At 46.6% G+C, this 24,090-nt stretch overlaps 1 protein-coding gene and 1 long non-coding RNA gene across 2 annotated transcripts in view; one reads left to right on the top strand and one right to left on the bottom strand.

Annotated features, from left to right (window-relative positions):
* Positions 1 to 1,187: 1,187 nt before the first annotated feature.
* ppm1h (protein phosphatase, Mg2+/Mn2+ dependent, 1H) overlaps positions 1,188 to 24,090 on the top strand; it is a 198,144-nt gene continuing 175,241 nt past the window's right edge. Inside the window, exon 1 of the mRNA XM_070900271.1 lies at positions 1,188 to 1,591. Within this exon, the coding sequence (XP_070756372.1) occupies positions 1,359 to 1,591 (233 nt within the window). The 5' untranslated portion in view covers positions 1,188 to 1,358. The remainder of the gene's footprint in view (positions 1,592 to 24,090) is intronic.
* LOC139280668 (uncharacterized) overlaps positions 14,536 to 24,090 on the bottom strand; it is a 237,155-nt gene continuing 227,600 nt past the window's right edge. Inside the window, exon 5 of the long non-coding RNA XR_011596736.1 lies at positions 14,536 to 14,550. This is a non-coding gene — a long non-coding RNA (uncharacterized lncRNA). The remainder of the gene's footprint in view (positions 14,551 to 24,090) is intronic.

Raw genomic sequence — 24,090 nt, 5'->3', positions numbered from 1 at the left:
TCCTCTAGTCTTGACTATTCCGGTACATTCCTAGCTGATCTCCCACATTCTACCCTCCATAAACCAGAGGTGATCCAAAACTCTGCTGCCAGTGTCCTAACTCGCACCAAGTCCCGCTCACCCATTACCCCCTGTGCTCGATGACCTACATTGATTCCTGGTTAAGCAACGTCTCGATTTTAAAATTCTCATCCTCGTTTTCAAATCCCTCCATGGCTTCGCACCTCCCTATCTCTGTAATCTCCTCCAACCCCACAACCCCCTCGCTCCCACACCCGCCTAGATATCGGCGCTCCTCTAACTCCGGCCTCTTGAGCATCCCTGATTATAATCGCTCCACCCTAGGTGGCCGTGCCTTCAGCTGCCAAGGCCCTAAGCTCTGGAACTCCCTTCCTAAACCTCTCTGCCTCCTTACCTCTCTTTCCTCCTTTAAGACGCTCCTTAAAACCTATCTCTTTGACCAAGCTCTGCTCTAATATCTCCTTATGTGGCTCTGTGTCAAATGTTGTTTTATAAAGCTCCAGTGAAGCACCTTGGGACATTTTACTACATTAAAGGCACTATATAAATACAAATGGTTGTTGTTGTTATCTCTCTATGTATATTCCCCTCCCATTCCTTTGTTCCCCTCCTCCTCTCTTTATTTCCCCTTCCCCTGCACAGTTCCTCCTTCCCGCATTCATTTTCCCCTTCCCTTATTCCTCCTTTCCCCTCCCTTTGTTCCCCTTCCCCCTTATTCCCCTTCCCTCAATCCCCCTTTCTCCCACCCCTTATACCCCCTCCCCTGTTTCCCCTCATTCCATCTCCCCTCAATCCACCTTTCCCCTTCAATCCCCCTTCCCTTCCCTCATTCCCTTCCCCCTTTCCCCATCTCCCTCCTCCTCCCTCATTCTTCCAACCCCACCCTCATTCCCCCTTCCCCTCCCTCATTCCTCCATCCCAATCCCCACCCTCATTCGCCCTTCCCCTACCTCCTCCTCCCCCCTCATTTACCCAATCCCCTCCCTCATTCCTCCATCCCGTCCCCTCCCTCATTTCCCCTTCCCTCCCTCCCCTCCCTCATTTCCCCTTCCCCGCCCCTCCCCTTCCTCCCTCTTTCCCCCTTCCCCAGAGTCTATCCCCCATATCCCCCCTCCGTACAGCCCTCAGTCGAGCGCAAGCCTCATCACATGACACCCAATCACTCTGGCTGGATTTCCGCGTTCACCGAGCCTGCGCCTGTCCCCAGGCTCTGTGTGTGTGTTTCTCTCTCTGCAGTTGGGGGCTGGTTTTCTGCGTGCCTTACGGAACAGGGAAGAGAAGCCAAACAGTGGGGGGGAAGACGCGCCCGCTGCTTGAGTCGGATCGCCAGCAATAAGATGCTCACCCGGGTGAAATCTGCCGTGGCCAATTTCATGGGAGGCATCATGTCTGGCAACACGAGCGCCGAGCACGTCAATGGGACCGAGTTGCCGATGAAATTCCCATATAGCAGGCCGGAATTCCTGGGACTATCTCACGACGAGATCGAGTGCTCTGCGGATCACATCGCCAGACCCATCTTAACATTGAAAGAGAGCAAAAGGTTGCCCTGGGCTACTGGCTATGCGGAGTAAGTACAAGAACTGGCTGTTCCCAATAATCTAATAATCATTTTACAAACACGCTTCTGACCGTGAGCGGACCCCTGCAGCAAAGGTGTCTTGTTTAAAATAAAATACACACACATAGATAAGTCCCTGGAGGGCAATGTTCCATGTTTCTAGTTCAGAGTTGGTTCTGATGCTTTATGTATCCCACGCACTTCTGATGCAGGCGAACGCAGTTGAATTATTTGCCGGAATTCAATGCAGACTTTGAATGTATAAAGACTCCTATTTCTCTAAAATAAGATAAAAAGCAATCAATTTGCAGTTGATGACCCCCTTCCCCTCCCCCCCTACTCCTACTACTTTGCATAAAATTAATTCATATCATTTTGAAATTGTTGCACAATTTCTGTGGTTGCCTCCAGCTCAGCCTTAGATTGGGGGAGCGACGGGTTGGAGATGAATGTTTTTTTTTAATAATGCAGTTTGAAATAAAATTATGCAAGTGATCAGAATCCAGCTCTTTAACCCCCCGGTGTAATGACGCGATATGACCATTCTGAGAATCACACGCCAGACACGGTGTCAGATTGCAAAGTGCATCCTGGTGAGAATGCCGTGCTGTGTTTAAAGGTGACGTGTGGCGAGGAGGAAACTTACTTGCCACAGATTTAAAGCTTTTATGGATACGTTTGTTGCGGGCAGCTTCACTGCAACATTGCCCCTTTAAGGGGTTGGTGAGAGGAATATATATATATACATATTTATGTATTCAGGTATGCAGTAGTTTTCACTCAGAATTTAGGATGGAAGACATTTTCCTCAAATGCAGATTAACAACACATGGCTAACCTGAATATTCTTGTACATATTTTCAGTGGAGATTGCAGACTGCATAATCTCAATCCTTGCAATGATGCAACTCGCCCATGAGTCAGAGCAAACCTACCAACACTGGGATGCTTTTAAGACTCTGAATTTAATTTATAGGGGTCAGCTGGTGCAGTGCAGTGGTACACCAGCATTCAGAATCATTGTGCAGTGGGACACAGATACTTCGCACAGTGTCAGCCGTGGCTCAGTGGGTAGCACTCTCGCCTCTTGAGTCAGAAGGTTGTGGGGGTCATGTCCCACTCCAGGGACTCGAGTACAAAAATCTAGGCTGCACTGTCGGAGGTGCCATCTTTCGGATGAAACACTGAGCTGAGGCCCCATATTCTCTCAGGTGGATATAAAAGATCCCATGGCACTATTTCAAAGAAGAGCAGGGGAATTATCCCCAGTGTCTTGGCCAATATTTATTCCTCAATCAACATAACAAAAAGATTATCTGGTCATGGTCACATTGCTGTTTGTGGGAGCTTGCTGTGCGCAAATTGGCTGTTGCGTTTCCGACATTACAATAGTGACTACACTCCTAAAGTAGTTCATTGGCTGTAAGGCGCTTTGAGATCTCCGGTGGTCATGAAAGGCGCTATACAAATTCAAATGTTTCGTTTCTTTTGGACTTATAATCCAAATGCTTGGACCGATGCAAAAGCAAAATACTGCAGACGCTGGAAATCTGAAATCAAAACCGAAATACTCAGCGGGTCAGGCAGCATCTGTGGAGAAAAATAAACAGTTAACGTTACAGGTCGATGACCTTTTGTCAGAACTGAGATGTGACAGGTTTTTAAGCAAGTACAGAGGCAGGGAAAGGAGGGAGGGGAGGAAAGAATAAAAGGGAAGGTCTGTGATGGGATGGAAGGTAGGAGAGATTAAATATTGTAGTCGGTCCCTCAGAATTGAGGAAGATTTGCTTCCACTCCTGAAGTGAGATCTTTGGTGACTGAACAGTCCAACACAAGGGCCACAGACTCTGTCACAGGTGGGACAGATAGTCGTTGAAGGAAGGGATGGGTGGGACAGGTTTGCCGCACGCTCTCCCATGCCTGTGCTTGATTTCTGCATGCTCTCGGTGCTCAGCGCCCTCCCGGATGCACTTTCTCCACTTGGAGCGGTCTTTGGCCAGGGACTTCTAGGTGTCAGTGGGGATGTACAGCGTAGAGCACTTGCTTTGGGAGTCTCATGTCTGGCATGTGAACAATGTGGCCTGCCCAGCGGAGCTGATCACGTGTGGTCCTGCTTCAATGCTGGGGATGTTAGCCTGGACGAGGATGCTGATGTTGGTGCACCTGTCCTCCCAGGGGATTTGTAGGATCTTGCGGAGACATCGTTGGTGATATTTCTCCAGCGACTTGAGGTGTCTACTGTACATGGTCCATGCCTCTGAGCCATACAGGAGGGTGGGTATTACTACCGCCCTGTAGTCCATGAGCTTGGTGGCAGTTTTGAGGGCCTGGTCTTCAAACACTCTTTTCCTCAGGCGGCCGAAGGCTGCACTAGCACACTGGAGGCGGTGTTGGATCTCGTCGTTGATAGGAGGCTCCCGAGATATGGGAAGTGGTCCACAGCACTGCCCCGCCAGTCATCAAGATCCACAAGGCTGTGTTTAGCGTAAGGCCCATGCTTTCATACGCCTCAGTAAATACGTCGACTATATCCTGGAGTTCAGCCTCAGTATGTCAGCAGACGCAGGCGTCGTCCGCGTGCTGTAGCTTGAAGACCGAGGTTGGGGTGGTCTTGGACCTGGCCTGGAGATGGCGCAGGTTGAATAACAAAAGGGATGATGGCACGAGGCAAAAGAAGATGGTAATGGGACAAGCAAAGAAACAAAATATGGATCTAGAGGAGCTGTAAACCGCAACAGCGGGATCATTACGAGCATCTGCTTTTCAAAAAAAATGGTTACAATCCGAAATTGTTGAACTCAATGCGTGACTGAGATACTAAATGAGTACTTTGCATCTGTCTTCACTCGAAGAGGATGTTGCCAATGTATCAGTAAAGGAGGAGGCAATAACGATATTGGATAGGATAAAAATAGATAAAGAGGAGGTACTTCAAAGGTTGGGAGTCCTCCTAGTTTAAAAGTGGGATGCATCCTAGGCAATGTTCCCGTTATGTGTTTTGACTCATGCGGCCCATTCAAAATACCACGCAGTGTGGTTTTTGCATTGAAAAGCCGGCTGCGTGGGACCCCTGGAGCACCCTGCGGCCGCGCAGCTTAAAGAGTACGTCGATCCTAGGTCATTGAGGGAAGTAGGAGTGGAAATTGCAGAGGCTCTGGCCACAATCTTCCAATGCTTCTTGGATATGGGGGTGGTGCCAGAGGAATGTAGGATTGCAAATGTTACACCCCTGCTTTTTAAAAAAAAAAAGGGTGTGGGATAAACCCGACAGCTACAGACCGGTCAGCTTAATGTCAGCGGTGGGGAAACTTTTAGAGATAATTATCCGGGACAAAATTAATGAACATTTAGAAAAGTATAGGCTAATAAATGAAAGTCAGCACAGTTTTGTTAAAGCCAAATTGTGTTTGATTAACTTGTTCACGTTCTTTGAAGTGACGGAGAGGGTTGATGAGGGTAGTGCGGTTGATGTTGTGTATATGGACTTTCAAAAGGCATTTGACAAAATACCACACAATAGACTTGCTAGCAAAATGAAAGCCCATGGGATTAGACAGTGATAGCAAGGGTACATTTACTAGAATGGTGCCAGGAAGGAGGAATTTCAGTTATGTGTAGAAGCTGGGGGGGGGGGGGGGTTCTCCTTCGAGCAGAGAAGGTTGAGGAGATCTGATTGAGGCGTTCAAAATCAGGAAGGTTTTTGATAAAGTAAATAAGGAGAAACTATTTCTAGTGGCAGAAGGGTCAATAACCGGAGGACAGAGATTTAAAGAACTAGAGGCGACATGAGGAAACATTTTTTTTTTTACACGGTGAGTTGTGATTTGGAATGCACTGCCTGAAAGGGTGGTGGAAGCAGATTCAACAGGTGCATTCAAAACTGAATTGGATGAATTCTTGAAGGGGGGCGGGAGGAGGAATTACAGGACTATGGAGAAAGACCAGAGGGGTGAAATTCATTGGATAACTCTACCAAAGAGCCAGCACAGGCACGATGGGCCACATGTCCTTCTGCTGTGCTGTATCATTCTATGATTCTATGACGTTGAGTCCAAAAGGCTGTAACAGGGCTAATCGAAAGATGAGGTGCTGTTCCTCGAGCTGTTATTGACCTTCAATATAACAGTGTAGGAGTTCGAAGACAGAGGTCAGAGTGGGACAGGGTATTACAAACCTAAGAATTAGAAGCAGGAGTAGGCCATACAGGCCCTCAAGACTGCTCCACCATTCAATAAGATCATAGTTGATCTTCAACCTCAACTCCATTTTCCTGTCTGATCTGCATATCCCTTGATTCCCCTAGAGTTCAAAAATCTATCTATCATAGCCTTGAATATTGGGAAGACTGAAGCTATTGATTTCGGTCCCCGCTACGAACTCCGTTCCCTAGCCACTGACTCCATCCCTCTCCCCAATTTTTGAGGCTGAACCACACTGTTCGCAACCTTGGTGTCATATTTGACCCTGAGATGAGCTTTCGACCACATGTTCATAGCATAACTAAGACCGCTTATTTCCACCTCCGTAACATCACCTGACTTCGTCCTTGCCTCAGCCCATCTGCTGCTGAAGCCCTCATCCATACCTCTGCTTCCTCTAGACTTGACTATTCCAGTACCCTCCTGGCTGGCCTCCCACATTCTACCCATGTAAACTAGAGGTGATCCAAAACTTGGCTGCCCGTGTCCTAACTTGCACCAAGTCCTGCTCACCCATCACCCCTATGCTCGCTGACTTACATTGGCTGCTGGTTAAGCAACGCCTCGATTTCAAAATTCTTATCCTTGTTTTCAAATCCCTCCATGGCCTCGCCCTCCTTATCTCTGTCGTCTCCTCCAGCCCCACAATCCCTCCATGATGACTGCGTCCTCCTAATTCTGCCCTCTTGAGTATCCCTGATTATAATCGCTCAACCATTGCTGGCCGTGCCTTCTGTTGCCTAGGCCCCAAGCTCTGGAATTCCCTGCCTAAACCTCTCCGCCTCTCTACCTCTCTTTCCTCTTTTAAGATATTTCTTAGAACCTACCCCTCTGACCAAGCTTTTGGTCACCTTCTTTAATTTCTCTTTATGTGGCTCGGTGTCAAATCTTTTGTCTCATCATAATCCTGTGAAGCGCCTTGGGATGTTTGACTACGTTAAAGGAGCTATATAAATACAAGTTGTTGTTGTAGAATATACTCAACGATTCAGCATCCACAGTCCTTTGGGGTAGAGAATTTCAAAAATTCACAACCCTCTGAGTGAAGAAATTCCTCTTCATCTCAGTCTTAAATTGATGACCCCCTTCTCTGAAACTATGCACTCCATACTCTACAGCCAGGGGCAACATCCTCTCAGCATCTACTCTGTCAATCCCCCTCAGAATCTTGTATGTTTCAATGAGGTCACCTCTCATTCTTCTAAACTCCAGAGAGCATAGGCCCAATTTACTCAATCTCTCCTCATAGGACAACCCTCTCATCCCAAGAATCAATCTAGTGAACCTTCGTTGCTCCGCCTTTAAGGCAAGTATATCCTTCCTTAGATAAGGAGACCAAAACTGTGCACAGTATTCCTAAATGTGGTCTCACTAAAGCGCTGTACAATTGTACTTTTGTACTCCAACTCTTTTCCAATTACGGCCAACATGCCATTTGCCTTCCTAATTGCTTGCTATACCTGCATGCTGACTTTTTTTTCCTATACGAGGACACCTAAATCTCTCTGAACACCGACATTTAATAGTTTGTCACCATTTAAAAATATTCTGTTATTCTATTCTTTCTGCCAAAGTGACTAACCTCACATTTCCCTACATTATACTCCATCTGCCACCTTTTGCCCACTCACTTAACCCTTTGCAGGCTCTTTGTGTTCTCTTCACAGCTTACTTTCCCAGCTTTGTATTATCAGCAAATATTGCACTCAGCCCCTTCATCTAAATCATTAATATAAATTGTAAATAGCTAAGGCTCAAGCACTAATCCCCACTAGTTACAGCCTGCCAACCTGAAAATGATCTATTTATCCCTACTCTGTTTTCTGTCCATTACCCAATCCTCTATCCATGCTAATATATTACCCCCAACCCCATGAAACCTTATCTTGCGTAGCAACTTTTTATGTGGCACCTTTATCGAATGTCTTTTAGAAATCCAAATATGCTACATCTACTGGTTTCCCTTTATCTACACTGCTAGTTACATCCTCAAAAATCCTTAAAATGGCTCGCAACTGAAAGCTTCGGATCATGCTTGCGGACTGAACGGAGGTGTTCTGCAAAGCGATCGTCCCATAAGAACATAAGAACATAAGAATTAGGAACAGGAGTAGGCCATCCAGCTCCTCAAGCCTGCTCCGCCATTCAATAAGATCATGGCTGATCTGGCCGTGGACTGAGCTCCACTTAGCTGCCCGCTCCCTGTAACCCTTAATTCCCTTATTGGTTAAAAATATAGCTATCTGTGACTTGAATACATTCAATGAGCTAGCCTCAACTGCTTCCTTGGGCAGATAATTCCACAGATTCACAACCCTCTGGGAGAAGAAATTCCTTCTCAACTCGGTTTTAAATTGGCTCCCCCATATTTTGAGGCTGTGCCCCAGAGTTCGAGTCTCCCTGACCAGTGGAAACAACCTCTCTGCCTCTATCTTGGCTATCCCTTTCATTATTTTAAATGTTTCTATAAGATCACCCCTCATCCTTCTGAATTCCAACGAGTAAAGACCCAGTCTACTCAATCTATCATCATAAAGTAACCCCCTCATCTCCGGAATCAGCCTAGTGAATCGTCTCTGTACCCCCTCCAAAGCTAGTATATCCTTCCTTAAGTAAGGTGACCAAAACTGCACGCAGTACTCCAGATGCGGCCTCACCAATACCCTATACAGCAGGACCTCCCTGCTTTTGTACTCCATCCCTCTCGCAATGAAGGCCAACATTCCATTCGCCTTCCTGATTACCTGCTGCACCTGCAAACTAACTAAAAACAGCAAAAGGGAATATTATTTGAATGGGGAGAAATTACAACATGCTGAGGTGCAGAGGGACCTGGGGGTCCTTGTGCAAGAAACGTCTAAAAGAGTTTCATGCACAAGGACCCCCAGGTCCCTCTGCACCTCAGCATGTTGTAATTTCTCCCCATTCAAATAATATTCTCTTTTGCTGTTTTTTTTTTCCCCAAGGTGGATAAGTATTTGGTCTTCCCAATGTCGAGGAGATCACATTGTGAGCAGTGAATACAGTACACTAAATTGAAAGAAGTAAGGCCTGGACTAATAGTCTAGAGTTCAAATCCCACCATGACAATTTGAGAATTTGAATTCGGTTGGAAAAAAAGAAGTTGTTATCAATAAAAGTGGCAATGAAGCTGTCTGAGCATTGTATAAATGTAACTGCCTCACAAAATTCCTTTTTAGGGAAGGAAATCTGTTCTCTTTACCTGGTCTGGCCTATATGTGACTCCAGTCCCACACCATGGCCTGAATCTTACCAGCTCTGTGAGTGTGAGTTTGGGGGCGGGTCTGCGGCCAAAATGGCCGTGATTGACAGCGGGGTGGAAGTCCGCTCTGAACCCGCCTCCTTGTGAATTTCCCAATTGCTGGCTCTGGCTGCGGTTTGCAGACCCGGCAATGAGCAACATGTCCGGCAATTGAGATAGTTAAGAAGCTGCTTAAAGCTATATAAGCAACGTTTACCAGGTCCTAACTATTTTCCCAAGTTTTTTTTACGAGGTTCCTGACCTTCAGGGATCGCGTCAGGTAAGTGTGTTGGGTTCTCAACAACTCTGATTGGTTTGAATAGTTGACAGCTTTTATACCACATGTGCAGCTGTCATTTCACAGCTGTTCAATTTCCAATCTTAGAAGCTGGAGCCTCCAGTGTCACCTCCTTGGAGCAACCTCTCTCACCATTGACCTCTCTCACCATTGACCGATCGCTTCTGTCATCTCGACTTCAACTGCTATCTATTCCATCAGCATTGATGCCCTTGAAAAAATCTCACCTTGATCCTCAGAATCTCACACGATCAGCCCCGACATCAACATCACTAAATCCACCAGCAACGCCAATAACAACACCAACCTTCTCCGCAATCACCTGATGCTGCACAAGGCATCAGCACCCGACAACATTGCTGCCCGGGACGCCAGGCATAGCCTCATTATGGCTAGATTTACTTCCCTTGACGCTGCCACATGATGCGCCAGGTTGGCACCACCCCACACGAACACCATAAAGCATCCCTACCAATGCCCAAGCCATTCCTTTCACACTCATCACCATTGCAGAGGGGTGGGGGGGTGGGTGCTACCGTTATGTCTCACCATTCACTGCAGCTCACTAAGCCACTTCCAAAGGTGCACACAGACCTGTCCAAGAGGCAAAGTGTTGAAAATAAAGATTTCAATGTTTTTCTCAACACATTAGCAGAAACTTTACATCAGCATTGTCGATAACACCAAAGTGCCTACCCTTGTGTGTTTTTAATTAGTATAATTGGACAAGAATGAGGGCATGTGTGAGGGGTGGCTAGTGCGATGGGGAAGTGATAATGTAGATAGGGAGAGAGGGATGGATGGAGGTGTAAGGTATGTTGGTGTAAGGATGTGCAGGAGTAGAGTAGGGAAGGTGATATGATGAGTGGCACATTGCCAGCCTTGCCAGTGATGCCTACTGAGATTTTTAACCTAGAATCATCGAGTGGTTACAGCACAGAAGGAGGCCATTCGGCCCGTCGACCCCGTGCCGGCTCTCTGCAAGAGCACTTCTGCTAGTCACACTCCCCCACCCTTTCTCCGTAGTCCTGCAAATTTATTTCCCTCAGGTACTTATCCATCTCCCTTTTGAAAGCCATGATTGAGTTGGCCTCCACCACCCTTTTAGGCAGTGTGTTACAGATCCTAACCACTCGCTGCGTAAAAAGGATTGTCCTCATGTCGCCTTTGGTTCTTCTGCCAATCACCTTAAATCTGTGTCCTCTGATACTCGACACTTCCAATGGGAACAGTTTCTCCCTATCTACTCTGTCTAGACCCCTCATGATTTTGATAACCTCTATCCAATCACCTCTCAACCTTCTCTGCTCTACGGAGAATAACCCCAGCTTCTCCGGTCTATCCATGTAACTGAAGTCCCTCATCCCTGGACCCATTTATGTAAATCCTTTCTGAACACTCTCTAAGGCCTTCACATTTTTCCTGTACATCCAAGTCCAAGTCATTAATATATATCAAGAAAAGCAGTAGTCCAAGTACCGACTCTGCAGAACACCACTTTGTACCTTCCTCCAGTCCGATAAACAACCGTTCACCACTACACTCTGTTTCCGATCATTTAGCCAATTTTGTATCCATGCTGCCGCTGTCCCTTTTATTCCATGGGCTTTAACTTTGCTGGCAAGCCTGTATGTGACACTTTATCAAATGCCGTTTGGTAGTTCATGCACACCACGTTAACCACATTTCCCTCATCAAGCCTCCCTGTTACCTCGTCAAAAAACTCAATCAAAGTTAAACACGTTTTGCCTTTAAATCTGTGCCGGCTTTCCTTAATTAATCAGCACTTGTCAAGGTGACTGTTAATTTTGTCCCAAATTATCGTTTCTAAAAGCTTCCCCACCAATGAGGTTAAAGTCACTGGCCTGTAGTTGCTGGGTTTATGCTTTTTTTGAACAAGGGTGTAACATTTGCAATTCTCCAGTCCTCTGGCGCCACCCCCATATCTAAGGAGGATTGGAAGATTGCGGCCAGTACCTCCGTGATTTTCACCTTTACCTTTTCATTATGATGCTACCCAAACTGATAGATCTCACTTCAAAAAAAAGGAAATGCCTGGAGATCTTTCAAATAAAAGGAAGAATCAAATATGGTACCAAAAAAAGTGTAGGTGTCTCAAAATTTTACTATAGCTTATGCTTGACGAATCAGACTGAGAATATTGCTGATAGTTCCATATCTACCACCTGATTCATGACGTAATTCAGGATTAAATTCAGGAACTTCAGCACATCAGCAGCACTGGGACCTTTTAAGTCGGCAATTCCTTTAATAAAATACCAGAGTAATCACTTATGTGTCTCTCGTTCAGAACGGAGCATGGATCATAGGTGCAACATTGAGTGCCATTGTAAATAAAACCTGGCTTGTCATTGATTTTCTGATAACTGAATGAAATGTTTATTGGGTACATTGACTTGGATGAAGGGACCGAGTGTAATGGAACCAAGTTTGCTGCTGATACAAAGATGGATGGGAAAGCAAATTGTGAGGAGGACACACAAAATCTTCAAAGGGATTCAGACAGGCTAAGTGAGTGAGCAAAAATTTGGCAGATGGAATATAATGTGGGAAAATGTGAGGTTATCCACTTTGGCAGAAGAAATAGAAAAGCAAATTATAATTTAAATGGGGAAAAATAGCAAAGTGCTGCTGTACAGAGGGACCTGGGGGATCCTTGTGAATGAAACACAAAAAGTTAGTATGCAGGTACAGCAAGTAATCAGGGAGGCAAATGGAATGTTGGCCTTTATTGCAAGGGGAATAGAATATAAAAGCAGAGAAGTCCTGCTACAACCTGTACAAGGTATTGGCGCGGCCACACCTGGAGTACTGCATACAGTTTTGGTCTCCGTATTTAAGGAAGGATATACTTGCATTGGAGGCTGTTTAGAGAAGGTACACTAGATTGATTCTGGAGATGAGGGGGTTGACTTGTGAAGATAGGTTGAGTAGGTTGGGCCGATACACATTGGAGTTGAATGAGAGGTGATCTTATCGAAACATATGATAATGAGGGGGCTCAACAAGGTGGATGCAGAGAGGATATTTCCACGTATTGGGGAAACTAAAACTAGGGGACATAGTCTCAGAATAAGGGGCCGCTCATTTAAAATTGAGATGAAGAGAAATTTCTTCTGAGGATTATAAATCTATGGAATTCTCTGCCCCAGAGAGCTGTGGAGGCTGGGTCATTGAATATATTTAAGGCGGAGATAGATAGATTTTTGAGCGGGCAGGGAAGTGGAGCTGAGTCCATGATCAGATCAGCCATGATCTTATTAAATGGCGGAGCAGGCTTGAGGGGGCCAAATGGCCTACTCCTGCTCCTATTTCTTATGTTCTTTTGGTGTAATATTGCAGATCAAAGTGCACAGATTTCTTTCTCTCATCCTGCTACGAATGTCTTGAGTGTTTTTTCAATAGCAACAATGACTTGCATTTATATAGCTACTTTAACAAGTAAAACGTCCCAAGGTGTTTCACCGGAACGTAATCAGACAAAGATTTACAGCAAAGAAGGAAACTCCCTTAAAGGCGGAGCAACGAAGGTTCACTAGATTGATTCCTGGGATGAGAGTGTTGTCCTATGATGAGAGATTGAGTAGAATGGACCTTTACTCTCTGCAGTTTAGGAGAATGAGATGTGATCTCATTGAAACATACAAGATTCTGAAGGGAATTGACAGGGTAGATGCTGAGAGGCTGTTTCCCCTGTCTGGCATGTCTGGAACAATGAGGCATAGACTCAGGATAAAGGGTAGGTCATTTAAGACTGAGATAAGAAGGAATTTCTTCACTCAGATGGTTGTGAGTCATTGGAATTCTCTGCCCCAGAGAGTTGTGGATGCTGAGTCTTTGAGTATGCTCAAGGCTAAGATCTATACATTTTTGGATTCTAGGGGAATCAAGGGATATGGGGATTGGGCGGGAAAGTGGAGTTGAGGTCTTATTGAATGGTGGAGCAGGCTCGAGTGGGCCTTATGGACTACTCATGCCCTTGTTTACTATGTTATTAGGACAGGTGACCAAATGCTTGGTCAAAGAGGTCGATCTTAAAGTAGAAGAGAGAGATCAAAAATGTTTGGAGAATTTATATATGTTTATATAGTGCCTTTTGCAACAACCAGACATCCCTAAGCACTTTATAGCCAATGAGGTACTTCTGAAGTATAGTCACTGTTGTAATTGTAGGAAACGTGGCAGCCAATTTGTGCACAGCAAGCTCCCACAAACAGCAATGTGGTACTAATCAGATAATGTGTTTTAGTGATGTTGATTGAGGGATAGATATTGACCAGGACACCACTTCTTCAAAATAGTGCCATGGGATCTTTCACTTCCACCGGGGAGAGCAGACAGGGCTTCGGTTTAACGTCTCATCCGAAAGACGGGACATCCAACAGTGCAGCACTCCCGCAGTACTGCACTGGAGTGTCAGCCTAGACTTTTGCGCTCAACTCTCTGGAGACTTTGGGAAGGAAATTCCAGAGTTTAGGGCCTAGACAGCTTAAGGCACGGCCGACAATGGTAGGCCGAAGGAATTAGAAGGCGTACAACAGGCCAGAGTTGGAGGAAAGCAGAGTTCTCTGAGAGAATGAATTGCCATGATAAGAACTTCTGGCAGCTTTGTATCTCGCATTCCACACCACCTCACCACAAGAACAGGTGATTGTAAGTGAACTGAAGCAAAGCCTTTTATAATTTCTTCAGACAGTAATCCTTTCAGAGTTGCATAAAAGCTCGACTTAAAACTTTTTTAAAAAAAAACAACAAAGCAGATTATATGTATTTCTGTCCCGCGAGGGAGTAATTCAAAACTATTGAATATCAAAGTGACTTAAGATGTCGTCAGAAAATGCTCCTGGTTTTATCTGGAAGAATTCAGTTTGATTACTGCAGTTTATTTTTAAGCAAGTTTTCAGATAACAATGTCCACTGATATTAATGAAGTATTGATAGCCCTTTTCAAAAAGATTTAACTCGAGATGTCTTGGGTATTTGTAACCAGGCTAAGCCAAGTCTGAATTCTACAAAGGGTTTAACTGTCGCTAGTCTTGAAGCCATCATTCCACCATTTTCCAATGTTCTACTTGTTCAGTTCCATCAAAACCAACAACTTTCAGTGATGCAAAATCAAAATACTGCGGATGCTGGAATCTGAAATAAAAATAGAAACTGCTGGAAATCTCAGTGGGTCAGGCAGCATCTGTGGAGAGAGATGAAACGTTTCAGGTCGCTGACCCTTTGGCAGGATTGATGGGGAGGGGAGGAAAGAACAAAGGGAGGGTCTGTGATAGGGTGGAAGACAGGAGCGATTAGAGAGACAAAAGGGATGATGAACCAACTTGAGATGGTAATGGTAGAAGTTAGAAAAAGATGAGCCTAGATAGGGTGTGAATAGCGGAATAATTACCAGCTGCCGTGGGAAACAGAGAGAAAAAAATACATAAGATTGGGGGGGTGGGGGTTTAAAAAAGGGAGGAAATATGGGCAGAGGCTATGGTCTGAAAATTTTGAACTCGATGTTGAGTCCAAAAGGCTGTAAAGTGTCTAATCAAAGGATGAGCGTGATTCAGAGATGAGCTGCTCACATTGAGGCAGATTCAGAATGACCATTTTTCAAAATTTTGATCTGTTCATTGCAGGAATTGGATGGACGATGACCATTTTCTTCAGTTTTTGTAGAACAGCCGTGATCCCTGATCTTGATTTGCCTTTTCCCGGTATACCAGCAAAATGGATGGGATGCAGTAGTTGAGGCGAATGGCATAGATGCATTTAAAGAAAAGCTAGATGAGCACATGAGGGTGAAAGGAATAAAAGGATATGCTGATGGGATGAAATGAAAAAAAAAGAAAGACTTGCATTTATATAGCACCTTTCACGACCATTGGACGTCTCAAACGCTTTACAGCCAATTAAATACTTTTTGAAGTGTTGTAATGTGGGAAACGCGGCAGGCAATTTGCGCACAGCAAGCTCCCATAAATAGCAATGTGATGACCAGATAATTTTGTTTTTTTATTATGCTGGTTGAGGGATAAATATTGGCCATGACAACTCTGAAATAGTGCCATGGGATCTTTTACATCCACTTGAGAGAGCAGACAGGACCTCGGTTTAACATCTCATCGGAATGATGGCCCCTCTGACAGTGCAGCACTCCCTCAGCCTATATTTTTCGTGCTGAAGTCCCTGGAGTGGGACTTGAACCGACAACCTTCTGACTCAGGCGAGTGTGTTACCCAGTGAGCCACAGCTGACAATGTGAGGAAGAGGGGTGGGAGGAGACTTCTTTGGAGCATAAATACCGTCATGGGCCGTATGGCCTGTTTCGGACTTGGTGTAACTCAGTGTAACACCATACGGGGTACGGTAGCATAGTGGTTATGTTACTGGACTAGTAATCCAAAGGGCTGGAATAATAATCCGAAGAAGTGAGTTCAAATCTCACCACAGCAGCTGGGGGAATTTATATTCAGTTAAATAAATAAATCTGGAATCAAAAGCTAGTATCAGTAATGGTGACCGTGAAACAATCGGATTGTCGTAAAAACCCATCTGTTTCACTAATGTCCTTCAGGGAAGGAAATCTGCCGTCCTGACCCGGTCTGGCCTATATGTTCTTAACTGCCCTCTGAAATGGCCGAGCAAGCCATTCAGTTGTACCAAGCCGCTACGACAAAGTCAGCACTGTGGTAGTTCCTTCATCACAAGAAGGCGGCTCACCACCACCACCTCGAGGGCAATTCGGGGGTGGGCAATAAATGCTGGCCTTGCCAGCGATGCCCACATCCAACAAACGAATAAATAAAAAATATATAATACTTACCTACATTTAACTAGTTGCCAGGCAGATTTACCAGGAACAGGATATATCAGACGTGTTTAAAATAGCTGCGTTTTAATTTATGTGCAGTACCTTGGCTTGTTTAATCATCTTTCTGTGTATCTCTAATGAGAAAACCTTTTCTGCAGTTTGTGGGTCTTCTCCAGCCCTCCTGAGCTGTGGAGCTGACGTCCATACCAGTAAAGTTAGAAATACACCTCTGAAGCCTGATGGTCATTTATAGAATTGAATCGTCAAATAGCACAGAAGGAGGCCGTTCAGGCCATCATGCCTTTGTCAGCTCTTTGAAAGCACTATCCAATTAGTCCTTTTCCCCCATTACCTTGCAAATGTTTCCTTTTTAAGTATATATCCAATTATCTTTTTGAAAGTTCCTATCTGCTTCCACCACCCTTTCAGGCAGTGCATTTCAGATCATCATAATTCACTGCACTTGAAAAAAATTATCTTCTACTTCCCCTGGTTCTTTTGCCAAATATTTTAGTAATTTTATTTATTAATGCCGATGTTTGGAAGACAGCCTTTCTGGTTTGTTTACTTCATTTAACCGTCATAAGAAGCTTATGTGTCAACGATCTGAATAGCTTAAAAATTATAAAAAAACAATAACTGTGAATCATAGAATTATACAGTACAGAAGGAGGCCAATCATCACATCACTCATTTCTCACTGCTCCCTATCCAGTATATATCAAATTCCCCTTTGAAGGTTACTGTTGAATCTGCTTCCACCATCCTTTCAAACAGTGCATTCCAGATCATAACATTTCTCCTCGTCTCCCCTCTGGTCCTTTTCCCAATCTGTGTCCTCTGGTTACTGAATCTCCAACAACTATAAACAGTTTCTCCTTATTTACTCTACCGAAACCCTTCATAATTTTGAACACCTCTATTAAATCTCCCCTTAACCTTCTCTGCTCTGAGGAGAACAACCTCAGTTTCTCCAGTCTCCACATAACTGAAGTCTTTCATTCCTGGTACCATTCTGATACATCTCCTCTGCACCCTATCCACTGTCTTGACATGCTTGCTAAAGTGTGGTGCCCAGAATTGGACACAGTATTCCAGCTGAGACCTAACCAGTGATTTATGAAGGTTTCGCATAAATTCCTTGCTTCTGGGCTCAATTTATAAAGCCAAGGATTGGATTCCGTATGCTTTTTTAAAAAAAAAACAGCCTTACCACATTGTCTTTCTGCCTTTGAGAATAACAGATGAATGTTTTAAAGAGAAAATTGGACCAATTAAACTGTTGTGCTGGGCAAAAATTTGGCAAAATTTAGAGTCTGTGGGTAATTCACATATTTTGCATAAATAGGGACTGCCGACGGGAATGTTTCTGGCTGTAAAGGGACGTGCTTGCAAGGTGGAACAAGTCATAACGGACACTAGTATGTGAGAGTAAACACAAATACATACTCACCTTTCCTGGATTTGCACCAGTACTGTCCAAGGAAGTTGTGTCAGTTCCTGTTAACATTATTGAGGCAGACCCAGGGAAGAAGCAGTGTATATATATTTTTGCTTTGGTATGCAGTATAGAACGGTCTAGGTGGCTGTTACTCCCCCTGCCATTGTTTATGGTCAAGGCTCCTTTTTGAAGGTAGTTTCTCATTAGTAAAAACTTACACTGTAAGATCACTTAAAACTTTAAGGTCACTTTAGTCTTGTAAGGTTACATCACTTACAAAATAATTTACATTTGAAAACAGTTACAAGAGTAAAATCAACAACAACAAAAAAACAACAGCAGCAAAGAAAGGCTGCACCCATCTCAGATCCACATCTCGGTGAATGTGCACTGATTCATGGGTGTGGTGATAGTAGGGGTGGGGGGGGGGTTACAGCTTGGGTCTCTACAGAGACTATTGCAGGGATTGCTGTGGGAGTGGCAGTGGATTGGCCTGGCTGTGTTCCCTTATTGCAGCAGCTACCTCCCTGATGGCCTGTGCCGCCGTCTTGGCTGCCTGTGACGTTCCCTCCCTGATGGCCTGTGCCAACGTTCCCGCTGCCTCTGTAATTTCCTCCCTCATGTCCCGTGTTATTATTGCTATTTTTGCCGTCAGTGCCGTTACCTCATCACCCACCCCACTGATGGTGTTCACAAGTGGTCAGGTAAGCTCATTGGTCTCCACACCCCGTGCCATCACCTGAGCCACATCTCAGGACAGTGTGGTACATTTCTCCTTTGCCTCGCCCTGGGTCTGTCTTGCGGAACCCCTCCAGTGGGAGGCGCAGCCTGGGACTCTGTGGCCATGGGTGTTACAGGCTGCATTCCAGCAGCACTGGGACTGGAACCTCGGACGGTGGGGCACTGATTGTTCCATACTGCATTCCAGCAGCACTGGAACCCGCAACCTCTGGACTTTCAAAAGCATCCAATGTCGGACCAAAACTTAAACCACTATGCAGGGACAGGGACGAACTGAAACCACGGAATGTCGAACCTGACCCTAAACCACTATGCAGGGACTGGGCCGTGCTCAAACCACGGAATGACGAATCAGAAATCATGTAAGTGCTTGGCAACGCAAGTTCAAGATTCTCTCCTTCATACCTCTCCATGGCCACCCCCTCCCCCCAACAAAGTTGGTCTGGCTCGCCCACGTCTGAATCTTCTTCTGTATCTTCAGGATTGGCATCAGGTTCTGCAAAATATAACAACAGTTAAATGGTTAGCAGGAGAGGAGGGGGCAGGATGGATGGCATGAGTAGGCTCACACGTAGCAGGCCAGGCAGCAGGCTGATTTGAAGGGCCACGAGTAACTTTCAATACTTACCCTCTCCCTCGCGTGTGGCCCAGCTTGTGCAGTACTGGTTGCTTTTCTCCAGCTACGACCCATCAAGGCAGTGACCCTCTGTTCCAAGGGTGCCAGTGGGTGCAGATTTGGCGGGCCTCCTCCTGTTCGAGTTCTTTCCCTTTTGTTGTGGGCCAATTTCTTCTGCAAAGATGAAAACATAACTTGTTAGAGAGGGTATCTTTCTGCTGGGTGGGACATATACAGATGGTCACAGTTACAGATGCAATTCCATTGATAAATGAAAATATTACTTACACTAACTGCTTGACCAAGGTCCTGCCATTTCTTTTTACACTGCCTTCCATTTCTCGTGGTATTCACCTCTGCGCAGTAAGCTTCTGCAACTTTGTTGCAGCGTTTATTAATTTATTTGGCACTTTTGTGCGACCTCTTGCTCGTATCCAGCTCCTGTCATTTTTCCTCGATTACATTCACTAGTACCTTCACTTCTTGATGCGTGAAATTCTTCGTTCTTGGCGCACGGTGTTACATTGCTCTATTGAATCACTCAGTGATTTTTCAAAACACACAGTCCTTATTTTGCTTGCAGCAATGAATGATTCTCATTGATGCAGCACTCCTTATGCAGCTCATTTCTTGCAGAGTACTCCAAACAGCACTCCTATAGCTTTCAAAACATCAAGCAGGCATCCAAAACTAAGTGAGAGGTTCTCCCTTTAGAAATGGCTGATTGCCAATGTTATTGCCCCACTGAGCATGCGCGAACGCTGCAACGCGCATGCGTGTGCTGCCGATACTCTCTCAGGCACTCCGATCAGGCCCCGCCCCCCTGAGGCTCTGCACGGCCAGCACGGACCTAGCTCCGCCCCCCTCTCTGTGTTCTGCGCCACGCCACTTCGACAGACAGCCCGAGAATCGGCCATAATTGCAAGTATTTTTTTTGCCTCTGCTTTTGCTCTACAGTGTCAGTGGGGGGCTCGGAGGTGCGCCATTTTACGTTTGTGAGGAAATTTGGGCCCATAGAACTATAGAAATTTACAGCACGCAAGAAGGCCATTTTGGCCCATCGTGTTCGCGCTGGCCAACAAAGAGCTATCCAGCCTAAACTCACTTTCCACTCTTGGTCCATAGCCCTGCAGGTTACAGCACTTCAAGTGCATATCCAAGTACTTGTTAAATGTGGTGAGGGTTTCTGCCTCTACCACCCTTTCAGGCAGTGAGTTCCAGACCCCCACCACCCTCTGGGTAAAAACATTTCCCCTCAAGTCTCCTCTGAACCTTCTATCTATTACTTTAAATCTATGCCACCTGGTCCTTAACCCCTCTGCTAATTGTGCAGAATCCCTGGCTGCAAGACCTGGATAAATACCTGGTTAGGAACAAGTTAAAGGTTTAGAAGAGGAATTTCTTTACTAACACTAACTTGAACTACAAATGGGTTGCCAACTCTGGTTGGGTGTATTGCTGGAGGTTTCATCACATGACCTCCCGCCTTGAACCGCCCTGCCCCCACACTCTCACCATTGGTCCATCCTCTGGGCACGCTGCCTTCATACAGCCAATTGGAAATGGAACAGACCCTTCGTTACTCAATCAGATTAATTGTGTCAGTCAGACAGCCACTTTTCCCCAATCTCCAATATTTTTTTACAACTAATAACTTAAAATGTTCAAAGAAACTGGAAACAAGACATCATTTTATTAATGCCCCTATGATTTTCTCCCCGATTGCTTGCAGCCATGTTCTGGAGATTCATCTGCAATTCCTGGAGACTCCAGGACAATCTTGGAGGGTTGATAACCCTAACTACATGGTGTGGACATGTGGGCCAAGACCTTATAGGTTTCTAGACCATATAGGTCTCTGCGTTAGGAGAGTAACAGAAATTAAAAGCCGTTTTTGTCACATTTGAGTACCAAAGAACAGTCGACGATATTGTAGAATTAGATTCAAAACCAAAAACAGTGTATTGAGCAATGTTAGTTATACATGCATCGTAGATTCTTAGTAAATTATGAAGAAAAGAAAGGCTTGCATTTCTGTAGCGCCTTTCACGACCACCGGACCTCCCAAAGCGCTTTATGTCCAATGAAGTACTTTTTGAAGTGTAGTCACTATGTAGGAATAATATTATGGTCAAATAATATAGATCATCATGTATTCTTGTACAGAATGCAGCTGCCTAGGGTTAAATAATATAGTTGTAAAGTTAAGTTGATATTGTAGATAGACTATTTGGTCATTATCACATTGCTGTTTGTGGGAGCTTGTTGTGCACAAATTGGCTGCCGTGTTTCCTACATTATAAGTGACTAACGCTTCATTGATTGTAAAGAGCTTTGTGACGTCCTGAGGTTGTGAAAGGCGCTATAGAGATGCAAGTCTTTCTTTTCTTTTGTGTTCAGAGACAGAATTCTCTGCTCTTGAAAGATCAATTTGTAGTTGTTCATCTCCCACGAGGTTAAATATATTCAGGAAATTTCATGAGCGTGCAAATTGCCATTGGTTTTTAAGTTGACGAGAGTTACAGAATTGATGTTGGGCTGCTTATTTGACTTTGCTCAGCAGTCTTGCAATTACCTTTTATTTATTTAAGGTGAGTTCAACATCCCTCACACATTCATCGTGAAATGAGAAGAGGTTGCTTGCTGTCCTTGTGGCCTTCCAATATTCAACCGATATCCTGCATAAAGCTGATGAGGGAAGGACATGGGAGACAGAATGGAAAGGAGAACAAAATGGGATGAGAAGGGCCAACAGACGCACGGCAAGAATAGTAACATAGAGAGAGGATTGAATGTATTTAGTGTGTCAGCCGTGGCGCAGTTGGCACAACCCTCGCCTCTGAGTCAGAAGGTTGTGGTTTCGAGTTCCCCAGGGACTTGAGCACATAAAACCAGGCTGGTGCTGAGGGAGCGCTGCTCTGTCGGAGGTGCCGTCTTTCAGATGTGCCATTAAACCGAGGCCACGTCTGCCCCCTCAACTGGATGTAAAAGATGGGAGTAACTATTTGTACTACGTTTTTTCTGCATCTGTCAAGCTCCGCCCACTGATGCCTCCCACCCGAACCGGAAGTGCCGGACTGGGAGTGCTCTCATTCCATGCGGCCGAGAGAGGCGGCGGGGGGGGGCGAGACGGGGGGAAGGGAGAGAGAGACTGGGGTGTGGGGGGAAAGAGACTAGGGAGGGGGGAAGGGGAAGAGAGGGGGGGGGGAAGGGGGAGAGAGGGGGGAAAGAGAGAGGGGAGGGGGGGAAAGGGGGAAGAGAGGGGATGGGGAGAGAGAGATGAGGAGAGAGAGACAGAGACTCGGAGTGGGGGGTGGGAGGGAGGGAGAGAGCGACTCGGAGAGTGGGAGAGAGAGAGAGACAGAGACGGGGGGGGGGGGGGTGAAAGAGAGAGAGAGAGAGAGGGGGGGAGGTGAAAGAGAGAGAGAGAGAGAGAGACGGGGGGGGGGGGGTGAAGAGAGAGAGACTCGGAGAGGGGGGGGGAAGAGAGAGAGAGACTCGGAGAGGGGGGGAAGAGAGAGAGAGACTCGGAGAGGGGGGGAGAGAGAGAGAGACTCGGAGAGGGGGGGAGAGAGAGAGACTCGGAGAGGGGGGGGAGAGAGAGAGACTCGGAGGGGGGGGAGAGAGAGAGAGAGACTCGGAGAGGGGGGGAGAGAGAGAGAGAGAGACTCGGAGAGGGGGGGAGAGAGAGAGAGAGAGACTCGGAGAGGGGGGGGAGAGAGAGAGAGAGAGAGACTCGGAGAGGGGGGAGAGAGAGAGAGAGAGAGAGAGACTCGGAGAGGGGGGAGAGAGAGAGAGAGAGAGAGACTCGGAGAGGGGGGGGAGAGAGAGAGAGAGAGAGACTCGGAGAGGGGGGGGAGAGAGAGAGAGAGAGAGAGACTCGGAGATGGGGGGGGGGAGAGAGAGAGAGACTCGGAGAGGGGGGGGGAGAGAGAGAGAGAGACTCGGAGAGGGGGGGGAAGAGAGAGAGAGAGAGAGAGACTCGGAGAGGGGGGGGGGAAGAGAGAGAGAGAGGGACTCGGAGAGGGGGGGGGAAGAGAGAGAGAGAGACGGAGAGGGGGGGGGAAGAGAGAGAGAGAGACTCGGAGAGGGGGGGGAGAGAGAGAGAGACTCGGAGAGGGGGGGGGAGAGAGAGAGACTCGGAGAGGGGGGGGAGAGAGAGAGAGAGACTCGGAGAGGGGGGGGGAAGAGAGAGAGAGAGACTCGGAGAGGGGGGGGGAGAGAGAGAGAGACTCGGAGAGGGGGGGGGAGAGAGAGAGAGACTCGGAGAGGGGGGGAGAGAGAGAGAGACTCGGAGAGGGGGGGAGAGAGAGAGAGAGAGAGAGACTCGGAGAGGGCGGGGGAGAGAGAGAGAGAAGAGAGAGAGACTCGGAGAGGCGGGGGAGAGAGAGAGAGAGAGAGAGACTCGGAGAGGCGGGGGAGAGAGAGAGAGAGAGAGAGAGACTCGGAGAGGCGGGGGAGAGAGAGAGAGAGACTCGGAGAGGGGGGAGAGAGAGAGAGAGAGACTCGGAGAGGCGGGGGAGAGAGAGAGAGAGAGAGAGAGAGACTCGGAGAGGCGGGGGAGAGAGAGAGAGAGAGAGAGAGACTCGGAGAGGGGGGGAGAGAGAGAGAGAGAGAGAGAGACTCGGAGAGGCGGGGGAGAGAGAGAGAGAGAGAGAGAAAGACTCGGAGAGGCGGGGGAGAGAGAGAGAGAGAGAGAGACTCGGAGAGGCGGGGAGGAGAGAGAGAGAGACTCGGAGAGGGGGGGGAGAGAGAGAGAGAGAGAGAGAGAGACTCGGAGAGGCGGGGGAGAGGAGAGAGAGAGAGAGAGAGAGAGAGAGACTCGGAGAGGCGGGGGAGAGAGAGAGAGAGAGAGAGAGAGAGAGAGAGAGAGAGAGACTCGGAGAGGCGGGGGAGAGAGAGAGAGAGAGAGAGAGAGACTCGGAGAGGCGGGGAGAGAGAGAGAGAGAGAGAGAGAGACTCGGAGAGGCGGGGGAGAGAGAGAGGCGGGGGAGAGAGAGAGAGAGAGAGAGAGACTCGGAGAGGCGGGGGGAGAGAGAGAGAGAGAGAGAGACTCGGAGAGGGGGGGAGAGAGAGAGAGAGAGACTCGGAGAGGGGGGAGAGAGAGAGAGAGAGACTCGGAGAGGGG

Source organism: Pristiophorus japonicus, chromosome 15, assembly GCF_044704955.1.
Source record: "Pristiophorus japonicus isolate sPriJap1 chromosome 15, sPriJap1.hap1, whole genome shotgun sequence".
Classification (NCBI taxonomy): domain Eukaryota; kingdom Metazoa; phylum Chordata; class Chondrichthyes; family Pristiophoridae; genus Pristiophorus; species Pristiophorus japonicus.
The sequence above is the reverse complement of the archived record's forward strand: the minus strand, read 5'-3'. Positions and strand labels throughout refer to the sequence as shown.